Here is an 11349-nt window from a genome sequence, read left to right on the forward strand (position 1 = left end):
TGAAACGTACCAGTAATATTGGAACAAATTTCTCTCCATATATGTTTAAATGTTGGGAAAATGTTTTTGGTAAGAAGTCCATTTTATACCATCAAGAATTTGATTCTCCTTAGTTTTGTGAGGTTTGACCATTTCTGGGAAGGAGGGACAGAAGCATCTCAGCATCTAAACCGACGCAGCAAAACCTCCTGGATGAATTTTTTGTTTGACTGCAGCTGCAGGAATTCTGACTCATTCAGATTTTGCCCCTTTTCTCTGTCTTGCAGGCACCAGCCCTTTGGACAGCCCCCGCAACTTTTCCCCCAACACAGCTGCTCACTTCTCCTTCGTTCCTGCACGGAGGTGAGCTGCTCATACACTTTCCTTGGTGGCAGAACATTTGGATCAGACCCGTTTTAGCTTGGTTCAGAGAAAAGTATCTGCTTGGTTCAGAGAAAAGTATCTGCTTGCTAGAGGATGTTTCTGTGACAGCTGAAGGAGATGGTGATAAATGGCGCCCAGATGGATGGGCTGTTCTCCAGGTTTCACTCTGTATGTCAGTCATTCAGGCTGGAAGAATAAACTCCCGTCTGCTCGTAAAGCTCCCACTGCTGACATACTTTTTTTTGTTGTTGTTTTTACATCAAAACCAGATTACAAAAGTTAACATCAACTGTAAATAAGCCTCATTTCCTCATTTGTCCCCCCGGATGTTTCCACGGCAACAGCATGAAGCATCTGGTGTTGGTGCAGCAGAGGGAATGAGGGTTAAAGCAGGTTTAGCTACTGTCCTTCTGCTCATTTCTGGGACAACAGCGACCCCCAGTGGTGGAGCTCCATATTACAGGAAGACGGCCAATGTCCTGCTGTTCATTTAGTCACAAACTGAAGCCAGTGGCTGATCCTGGATCAGAATCCTGGATCCTGATCCGGCATCAGCTGTCTGAACCCGGTGCAGCCGGTGTTGGTCTGACAGGATGAATGATGTGTAAATACCAACCATGTCTTGTTTTCCTCACAGCCACGGACACAGAGCTGACAGGTAAACTCCCCCACCTCCCTTCACCCTGCTACTGCCTCCTCCCTGTCTGAGTCTCTGCATGGCCGAACCTTTTCTCCTTCTCCATGAATTATTGTGGTTAATCCAAAAGAACCAAACCTCTGCTCTCTAACAGCAGCAGTGATTTCAGGAAATCACCTGGAAAGACCTGAGCTTGAGAACCTCTGATTCTACAGGACCTGCCCGTCTCATCCCGCCTGTGCTCTGAAACCTGTCTCCTGTCCTTCAGCCTGAAGGTCTCTGAAGTCTGGTTTAGAGGAGCAGAGGAAAATCTCCAAATGTTCTGTCCAAATTTAGTCTCAGTTTTCCCCCTGCTTTAGTTTGACATTGAGTGTTTAATCCTTTGGTGAAAACAATCCAACTCCAGATCTGTGTGTTTGTGGCTCCTTGGATCCGATGCCTCACACAGAACTGGGTCAGAATCTCTGCTCCTCTCAGACCTGCAGCTTCATCTGGACACATCTGCATGTTTCTAGCAAAGGGTTCTGGGTTTTCTGCTGCTGCTAGAAGGACCTGGTTCTGGTTCTCTCTGCAACAAGAATTCCTCTGAAGGAACTCCTTCAGAACCGGCTTGTGGTCCAGTTCTTGGTGCTGTCTAACTTCAGGCTTAGTGTCTGCAGAACCCGAGCTTCGGTTCTGGTTCTGTGTTTCCTCTTTGGATGGATGCCTTGCTGCTTGGTCTTCTTTCAGTTTCTGTTTGGTTGTAAATCCTGACCCTGATTGTTTGATCCGTGTAAATGTCGTTTCCAGGACCGATGGCCGACGCTGGTCTCTGGCCTCGCTGCCCTCCTCTGGGTACGGCACCAACACCCCCAGCTCCACCGTCTCAGTAAGTGTCTCCTCTGTCCATCTCTGCTCTATAACACAGATCCGCTGTTAGCTTTTATCAGTTTAACAATCACAACAGATTTCCCTCTAATTATCGATTCAATAAACACAATGATTGAGCTTCATAGTCAGCCTCTTTGTTCTAACCCTGATTCTGGGTCCTCTCAGCTCCTCTACTCCCCTCCAGCAGCTGCTCCTCTGTTTACTTCAGTTTTCCTCCACCTGTTTGGTCATAACTCATCTTCTGCGATCGGTTCCCTTCTCCTTTGAACTTTGAACCTTTCATAGCTTTAAAAATTCCTCCTCCCCTCCAGGAACCCCTTTGTTTCCATCTTTTCCTGCTGTAATCTCCTGATCTTCAGCCAAAATATCTCAATGATCCCAGAATAAACCTCAGCTTCATTTAAAAGCTGGACATCCTGCTGTTAAACCTCCACATGGACAGTAGAGAAGATCAGATGTTCTCATAATAGTTCTTCAGAGTTAAAAAGTCAAGTTCTCTGATCTTCTATCTAACCTGCTGAGCATGTGAAGGTTTGAGAAAGTGTAGATAGAAACGATGGAAAAGTTGAGGGTCCTGCTCAGTTCTCCTCTGATGGATTGTTGACGTTCTTCTCAGTAGAGGGAGCAATAAAGTCTCTAACCATCTTACTTAGAGAATTCTTCATTCCTCCGATGATCTTCTGACTCGTTTAGTTTTAATCCTGTATTTTCGGGTTTCTAAGCCCTGAAACCAGATGTGTCCCGTCCAGGCCGTAGCTCAGTCTGCAGCTGCTCCCCGTCCTCCCCGTCCTGCAGTAGCTGCTGGTTGTAATCTGTGCTCCCTCTGTGCTCCTCCTCTCACAGTCCTCCTGTTCATCTCAGGAGAAGCTCCACCAGCTGCCCTTCCAGCCCACGCCGGACGAGCTGCGCTTCCTCACCAAACACTTCAGCTCGGAGAGCATCACGGACGAGGACGGCCGCCGCTCCCCCGCCATGAGACCGCGCTCCCGCAGCCTCAGGTAGGACCTCCTCTGGTGGATGGTGAACATGTGCAGTGAGGTGGTTGGTTCTGTAGTTCTCTGAGAACTCGAGTCATACGCAGATGGGCTCCACAGCAGCTTTGTCTTCCATCAAACCAAATTTCTTAAGTGTATTACTTAAAGTCGTAGGGAAGTCCTATTTTAATTTCAAATCATCCTGGCTTAAGCATGTATATAAATGTACTCTTTATCAGACTACATTGTCTAAATTTCTATTAAAAAAAAAATCCTTTCCTTAAATCTGTGTTTTCTTTTCATTATCTTATGCAGGCCAGTTAGTTATATATATGTCAGCTTGTACACCTAAATTCAGCCAATCATATATCAACGGTCATATGTCAATCAAATTTTTCGGTCAAGGCATCTTGATTCATATGTTGTGGCTAATATATGCAACGGTTGAAATAAGAAATAAGAATAATTTCCTTTACCATTGAGTAAGGTGTTCACAGGGATGGACGTCTGTGTCTTCGGCAGGCGTAGAGCTAACAGAACTGGCAGTGTTGCGAGGCAAGGACTCAAACATGTACGGCTGTAAGCCTTCTACACCAAACCAAGCTTCTGCCGCCCTGGCGTCCTCTTCCACATCTTCGTCCCTGCTTTCCTCCTCTAAATAAAAAATGTATGAAGGAGGAGACTCATCCACGACCTCCGACACAAAACTCTCCTCCTCTTGCATGTTTCTGTCCATAGCGTTCCTTGACAGTGTCTGTTCTAAGTCACCAATTAAGTGCTACTTGGTCCCAATGGAATTTCCCATTGGGAACCTACTAGCGCTAAGTTGCTAACTGGTTAGCAAGATGCTTCCAACAAACCGGCCACAACCAAACTTGCTTTCGAACCTTCCACCACAAAAATCCCACCCCCTTGATAATCGACCAATCACATTCACTTTATTCACTCTTGTAAAGTTGGGCACCAGTCGGGAGAATTCAGAAATGCAACCGTTGGAACGCCCGCTTCCCTACGATTTTAAACTTGATGGATTTGGAACAAAATACAGGACAAAAATAGACAGATTGACCTCATTAGTTTTACTTTTCATCAAGGCACCTGAGCTGCTTTGATGAGCTCTGATAGCTCAGTGTGAAAACAGCTGATACCAGATCTACATTCAGGCTGTTCTTCTACCTCATTTTGTTTAACTCAAACATATAAGAAAAACATGCTTTTTGGTTAATAAAAGCTTGTTTGATTTTTCACGACAATGCAGAGCAGATCGCAGTGCAATTTTATTTTACTACCTAAAAAGAAATAAAATATTTTCATCTACCCCTTGCAATGCACTCACAGACCACTAGGGGTATGCATAGCTCCAGTTGTATTACTGGTGTAGCTGACTCCCCATAGAGCTTACGATCACCTTATTTGTCTTCATCAACCAACCCTTCAATGTCACCCCTTGGAGTGTATCAACAGGGCGGCGCCCTGCCAAAAAATGATAAAACAACGCTACGCTTTTTCTTTTGTTTCTATTTTTCGTGTTTGTAATATAATTACTGATAAGAGATAGACACATTCTGGTTAATGAAGTTAGTTTGGCTAACTGCTTCGTTTCCATTCTAAATCGGACCAACCCGACAGGAGTCTTCCAGTTCTGTCGTCTCTGGTGGGAAACAGAATTAGAACCTGGATGCTCTGTCCCATCCTGGACTGATGATGGAACTGAGACGGTCAGAACCTTCTGCCTGAGGATGAAACTCTGTGGGTTTATGTGTTCAGGTTTAGGCTGCCGTCCGTCTTTCTGACTGATGGCGCCCATAAAAGCAGGTTCAGAGCAGAAAGGTCAGAGCTTTATCTCCTGACTCTCACCTGTCCTCCTCCTGTCCATCACTCCGTCTCTAACAGCTCAGATCTTCCTCTCCTCCTCTTCCTCTCTGCTGGTTCTCAGCTCACAGATCAGATATCACTTCCTCTCATCCTCTGGGATGAAAGGAGGCGTGGATAAGGAGCTCTGAGCTGATCTGATCAAAATCCTGCTGCTCCTGCGGATTGATGGCTGTGTGTGCAGCAGCTCCTCAACCTCTGGAAATAAAACACAGAGAAAGAAACGAGAGCAAAAAGGAGAAAAAGCAAAGGAGATGAAGGATGAGAGACATTATGAAGGAAATAAAGGGAAGAGAGCAGATGATTATGGGGGAGATTATTGGACCGAGGAGGAGCAGAACTAATGATTAGGAGCAGCAGTTTAAGGCTAATTTCATGTTTCTGCTGAACAAAGACACTTTCTGCTTCTCTCTATTTCCCTTCGCTGCTTTCCACCCATTTTAGTTCTGGTTTGATCCGCTTCATGCTGCTGTTGCCTCATTGGACGGGTCTCCCAGAGGGACCGGACCATTTGTCCGAGATGAAAAAAACAGAGCATGGTGGGATTGGTACCGGACCGGTTCCACAGGTTCTGAGACATTCAGTCTGGATGTTCCTATAAAGGTTCTGATTGGTGTTCAGAGAACCAGAACCAAGAATCCTCCTCCTCCTCTCAGGCTTCCTGTCACGCTCAGTCAGAATCTCATTACCTCAGCCTCTTTACCTCTGTTATCCCCCCCCCCCTTCAGTTTGTCCTCAGTCACTGTCTCCACAAATCAGCTTCCTCCGTTCCGCTCTAAAGGTTTCATGGTTAGTAATCCATATCCTCCATCCCTGGTTCAGAAACCTCAGGTCCGGCTCCCAGAACCGGGTCCAGGCCTGCACCCAGAGACGTAGGCCCCCAGGCCGTTTCTGTTTCCCTAATGAGCCTTTGTCTGACGGATGCTCTCTGAGCCTCGGCTGCAGATTCATTTGAATAACGACTCAGAAGCAGAATAACAGACATGAGGAGAAAATGAAAGGGGCGTCTTGACGCCCTGAGGCGTTGAATCCATCCTACTTCCCGCTCTGCTTTACCTCCATAAGCATCAGACGGAGACGCTCTGGCTTTGATTGATTGTCCTGCCTTGCAGAGTTTAGAGGAGCTGAGCTCTGATGAAGTTCATCCATCTTCACCATCTTTGTCTCCTCAGATAGGCTCATCCTCTTTACTGCTCCAGGTTCATGTCTCGCCATCACGCTCAGAGAGTTCATCAGCTAACAGAGAAACCAGACCAGAAGAGATGATTAAACGGATCAATAGGAAGGAGATACAGTCAAAACCCAACAGAGGATCCGTCCCCATGAGGGCCGGCTCTCCCCTGAGGTTGGATGTTAGGGTTATGACCAAGGATCTGGATAGACTTTAGGGTTATTTATGCTTTGGTGACATTCTGGGTTAGGCCATAGAAATGAATGGAAGGCAATGTTAATCCCCATAAGGATAGCAAAGAACCGTGTGTGTGTGTGTGTGTGTGTGTGTGTGTGTGTGTGTGTGTGTGTGTGTGTGTGTGTGTGTGTGTGTGTGTGTGTGTGTGTGTGCTACCTGCTGGTGTGATGACGGCCTGTCTGACGTTTTCTGTCATCTTCTCATTAAGCAGCTAATTGGAGTCTGAGCTGCTGATGGATGACTAAAGCATTACCTCATCGCTCTCCTGGTCACATGATCTGCGTTTGTGTGTGTGTGTGTGTGTGTGTGTGTGTGTTGTTGTTGTGTAGATGACTCACCATGGAGCACCTTATTTCTCTTCATTTAACTGTTGGGATTCCTACACGTATTTCCATCTGTTGTATTTTATGAATATATTTATTCTATAAACTTAAACTCCACCTTTTAAAGGACCAGACTGGTTTCAGGATTAATCCGTCAGATCAGATTCAACTGGATGATGTTTTGTTGCTGAAAAGTTTTTTCTTTTTTTATTAGTTTTAATTTGGTACAAAATCCAAGCTAATTTAGGTACTTGGATACTAAAGTTTCCAAACCGGCCGAATGAAAATGCAGCAGGAAAACAAACCCTGTCCAGAACCGGCCAGAGTCTCAGACCTGTTTGTGGGGGCAGAAACCCTGCTAGTGTCACCATGGAGACCCAGAGACTGTACCAGTCCAGTCAGCGGTTCTGGAGTCCGGATTGAGTGCCAATGTTCTCCAAACCTCAGTCAGTGTCTCAGCCAGTGGATCCAAATACTGAGGTCCAAGTAGGTTTCCTGATCAAACCCCTGAAGAAGAAAAGCCCCTCAGACCTGATAAAGCAAACATCCATTTTATTCAGCAGAAGGACAGAGAAACAGAACTCCTGAGGTCCCATCTGCTTCCTCTTATTTGATCAGTTTTATCAATTTGAATGCGTTCATGTATCTCAGGGTTTCCTTCCTACTATTCAGAGTTTGCTGCTACCTGCGTGTTAAAATGGTGTTCACTGCCACATGCATGTTGTTTGTACCAGATGTGCAGAACTGCAGCCCTCCATCCTGCTCATGTCCTTCTGTTTGCTTTCAGCCCTGGACGCTCGCCGGTCTCCTTCGACCACGAGATCATGATGATGAACCATGTTTACAAGGAGCGGTTTCCCAAGGTGGGTTCCGGAACCGGCTGCTGCTTTTTCCACATTCCAACTCAAACTCGGTCTTAGTTCCTGATCAACACCTTCCACATCATCCCCCCATGTGACCCCCCCTTTCTTCCTCCCTCCCCCAGGCCACGGCTCAGATGGAGGAGCGTCTGGCCGAGCTGCTGGCCTCCTCGGCGCCGGATAAGGTCCGCCCGCTGGCCGACGGGGCCCTGAGCTTCATCTACCATCAGCTGATCGAATTGTCCAGGGACTGCCTGGTCAAAAGCAGAGAGGACCTCATCACGTCCAGATACTTCTACGAGCTGCAGGAGAACCTGGAGAAGCTGCTGCAGGACGTGAGTCTGAAGCTTTAATGTCTGAGAACAAGAAATCAGTGGAAGTTATGTCTGATCAGGTTTAGGGAACAGTGTCCTCCTTTATTATTGTTCAACATGATGCTGATTAAAAACTCAGATTTACTGGAAAGAAAATTTCTGGCACTGAAACGCCAGATAATGAAAAACGGAGCATTTTAGCATAAAGAGTTTATTTAACCAATCTAGAAAACAAACACAGAACATTAGAATAAACCTACATTGTAATTAAATAAACTTTTATTGCCATTATTAAGGTTTTACAGTTTGCAATTTTTTAAATATTTTTCTGCTCCAATCCTTAATAATCCTTAATAATATTAGTGTTGGAAAATAAAATCACTGAAACTAGAAAAAAAGAAAAGTTGCAGAAAAAAAAAGTCCAGAAGAAAAACATGTTTAGTCTTTAAAGCCGGTTTTGGTTCTAATCCAATGACAGAACCGTCCCATCGGTCCGTCCTTCGATCGGCTCACGGCATGACGCACCGCTCCGTTAACTCATCGGTGGCGAGCCGTGATGTCACCTCGTTCAGTTTAGGCAGCAGCTGCCTCGTTATGTTTGACGATTTGGAGCGTTTTGGTGTTTTTGTTGTGACAGTCCGGCGCTGACGTCTCTGTTTCCTCCCAGCGGCCTCTGGCTGACCCTCACACACACACACACACACACACGTACGTCTCCATCAGGACACACACTCTGTCTGATTTTAATTTCACACCCGAGCGATCGCTGGAGGCTGACGGATGGTTTACCCCCCGTTGAGCGGGAGGGTTGAAGGTGGGCGGGGAATTGGGGGATTCCTCTGGGCGTGATTGGCTGTTTGGACTCAGTGAGGAGGAGGAGGAGGAGGAGGAGGGTGAAGCCTGTTCGGATGCTTTTGGAGAGTGTGAGAAAGTGGAGGTGAGCACATCTGTCTGGAGGTGCTGCTGCATGATGACATCACCGTTCAGGCGGCGTTAAGCGACGCGGAGCTCAGAGCAGTAGAGGATGTGAACAGGTGGACGCAGGCGCGGCGGTTCCTGATTCTGGTCTGAGCGATGTCCCGCGTGTCGTGGCAGAGGAGGCTGGAGGAGGAGGAGGTGGTGCAGGAGGTGTTGAGGAGGAGCGAGTGGAAGTTGCTGACCCACTGCTTGGAGGAGGCCCGGTTCACAGTTGAGTTCATTTTGATTTGTTTTCTCCTGATCTGAATCTGAGGCTCAACAACTTTAAGAGGTTCTGTTGGTCCTGCTGTGTTTGGGTCGTATCTGTGGATTGACCGGCTCCTGCGGTTCTGTGCAAAAGTTTGAAGCCAAGAGCTGAAGGCCGAAGAAAGAGAAAGAGGTCTGGATCTTCAAAGGAACTTGAAGTGACTGAAGACTTTTGCACAGAACAGAGAGTTTGGTTAAAACCTGAAACCATGACGCTTTTCTCTTAGGTCCGGTCCATCCCAGAATCTGTTCTCCTCTCTGCTGCTCCTGCCACGGTTCTGTCCTTTTGTCTGGTTTCCTTATCTGCTCCTTCATCCCTCCTCTTCCTCTCCATGTCATGACCTCATTACATTCCTGGCAGGAGACCGGCTCACCTCTCATCTCCTCGCCTTTTATCCATCCTCCTTCCCTTCCTTCATCCGTTCCTGTCACAGACGGTCACTATGGCAACCTGCATCCAGGCCATGGTCTGCTGGGACCCCCTGTTGGACCCCTTTGGGTCATAAGAGTGCCGCATACCTGTGGAGATGAACCGCCTGGATCTGTTCAACAAACTTTCATCATTAAAAGAAGCTTCTTGCTTAGATTAAATAAAATCTAAGCAAAAAATTTAAATCCCAAACCGGGTTTACTTATTTGGTTTCCAATCTGCAGGCATTTTATCGTCCTTTTCATCACCTTTCTGTTGCTCCTCTGGTTCCTCCCTTTGGCTGCTAAGTTCCTGATATTATGGACCAGAACCGAGCCTCTTATCCAGTTTAGGAAGGTTATGGGAGGTCTGACTGGGTCCAGTTAAACCCTTTTATCTAAACATTATCAAACTAAAACAGCTTCATTAACCTACTGGTTGGTAGTTGGCTCGGTTGTAGTCTAAGCAAATGGACTGGTTGGGAGGAAGGATCTCTGACGACGACGCTTTGTGCGCCACGCTTGCAGCAGACCATCATCAGAGAAGCTGCACCAGCTTCATCCTCTGTAATCTTCTGTCCAACAAACATCTCTGTTATTATTGGTCAAAGTTATTGCTAGTGATTAACGAGCAGCAGTAGCTGATTGGTTAACTCTGATCAATTCAGGAATAAAAACGCTGCAATTCCAGACAGAACAGGTCAGAGTAGAGGAAGCTCTGTGTGTCGGTGGGAACCTTCATGGCCTGATGCTAACGTCTCTAACAGTGGAACGTTTTTACCTCCTTGCTGTGTGTCTGGTGCCACCTGGTGAGCAGCTGTGTTATTGCAATGTGAAGTAATGATGATAAACCCTGCCAACAACAGGAGCACTTGATCCTTTTAGATGAAATATTTTCATCATTTATCTTTTTAAAATTCAAATAAGTTTGATTATCATTTTGTTAGAAAAGATCTTTTATTCCCAAATTAATCTACGTTTCCGTGTAAAATATTTGTAGTTTTTTATCGGTATTCCTCACTGAGGGCAAATTGTAAACCAGTTAAACTCGATATTGGTGCAGAAACGCAGCCATAAGGATGATTTTGGTTTTGTTCATTAAAAGCTCAGATATGTTCTTGCAAACATCAGCAGAACCTCCGAATGGAAGCATCTCGGGTTAAACGGGTGTTTGTGTCCAGCTCCTGCTGGTCGTCTTGGATGCAGCGGTGCTGGAGATGGGACTTCCTGCCTTTACTCCGTGTCTCTGCAGCGTCTCTCAGGCTGGGATTAATTATGGACTCTGCAGAGTCAGTCCATCGCTCTGCTGTCTGTTAGTCACCGATCAGCGGCCACCCTACATGCTCTCTCTAACTCACTGCATAAAGACGGCCCGTCCCCTCCAGCTTTCATTACATTCATAAATAATTCAGGGACCAGGGTTACAGGGCCCGCAGGCCTCCTGGTTCTGTCTGACAAACATCAGGTTGGTTTATGAGCAGCCGCTCTGCTCGACACACACATGCATTATAACAGCATTCATGTTTCACAGCAGGCGGGATGTAATTATTCCAGCCGCCGCTCCCAGCAGCGCCGTCTTTCCAGGGGTCACAGTTCGCTCCCGATGCTCCTGCAGCCGCGTTCTTGGGTAAATTGTTTCGTCTCGGAGCTGACAGACGTTTCTTGGAGGATACGGAGGAGGCTGACGGAGGTCACCCTGATTTAGATTAGCTCTCCTGTGTCCCTGAAACAGACTCCGTCCTCTTGTTGGTTCCCAGTCTGATCGCTCTGTGTGTGAAGGACGAACACCAGAATGGAGGTGGTTGTCCTCAACCTCACCGTCAGGAAAACCTGCAACTTTAACGCGGAAAGGACTGATGGCAGGAATCAGCACAGGCTGGAAAAGTGATCTAAAGAAGAATTCTTTTTTCCTTCCATCCATCATATTTCACCCATTCATCCATCAAATCCATCATCAATCAAACCATTATCACCCATCATTCATCCATCCTCATCCATCCAACATCCATTCATCCATCTATGATGAACTCACTAATTAATGATCCTATTTAATAGTTATTTAGTTTCTAACAAGACGATCCACATTCTTTAACCAT

At 46.4% G+C, this 11349-nt stretch overlaps 1 protein-coding gene across 1 annotated transcript in view; it reads left to right on the top strand.

Annotated features, from left to right (window-relative positions):
- Positions 1-266: 266 nt before the first annotated feature.
- The window catches only part of mast2 (microtubule associated serine/threonine kinase 2), a gene marked incomplete at its 5' end in the record, with an annotated part of 26184 nt that continues 15101 nt past the window's right edge, over positions 267-11349 (top strand). Inside the window, 6 exons of the mRNA XM_015385355.1 lie at positions 267-342; positions 1001-1021; positions 1790-1868; positions 2714-2868; positions 7235-7310; positions 7433-7642. Of these exons, the coding sequence (XP_015240841.1) occupies positions 267-342; positions 1001-1021; positions 1790-1868; positions 2714-2868; positions 7235-7310; positions 7433-7642 (617 nt within the window). The remainder of the gene's footprint in view (positions 343-1000; positions 1022-1789; positions 1869-2713; positions 2869-7234; positions 7311-7432; positions 7643-11349) is intronic.

This window comes from Cyprinodon variegatus, unplaced genomic scaffold (assembly GCF_000732505.1).
Source record: "Cyprinodon variegatus isolate N-32 unplaced genomic scaffold, C_variegatus-1.0 Scaffold337, whole genome shotgun sequence".
Lineage (NCBI taxonomy): Eukaryota > Metazoa > Chordata > Actinopteri > Cyprinodontiformes > Cyprinodontidae > Cyprinodon > Cyprinodon variegatus.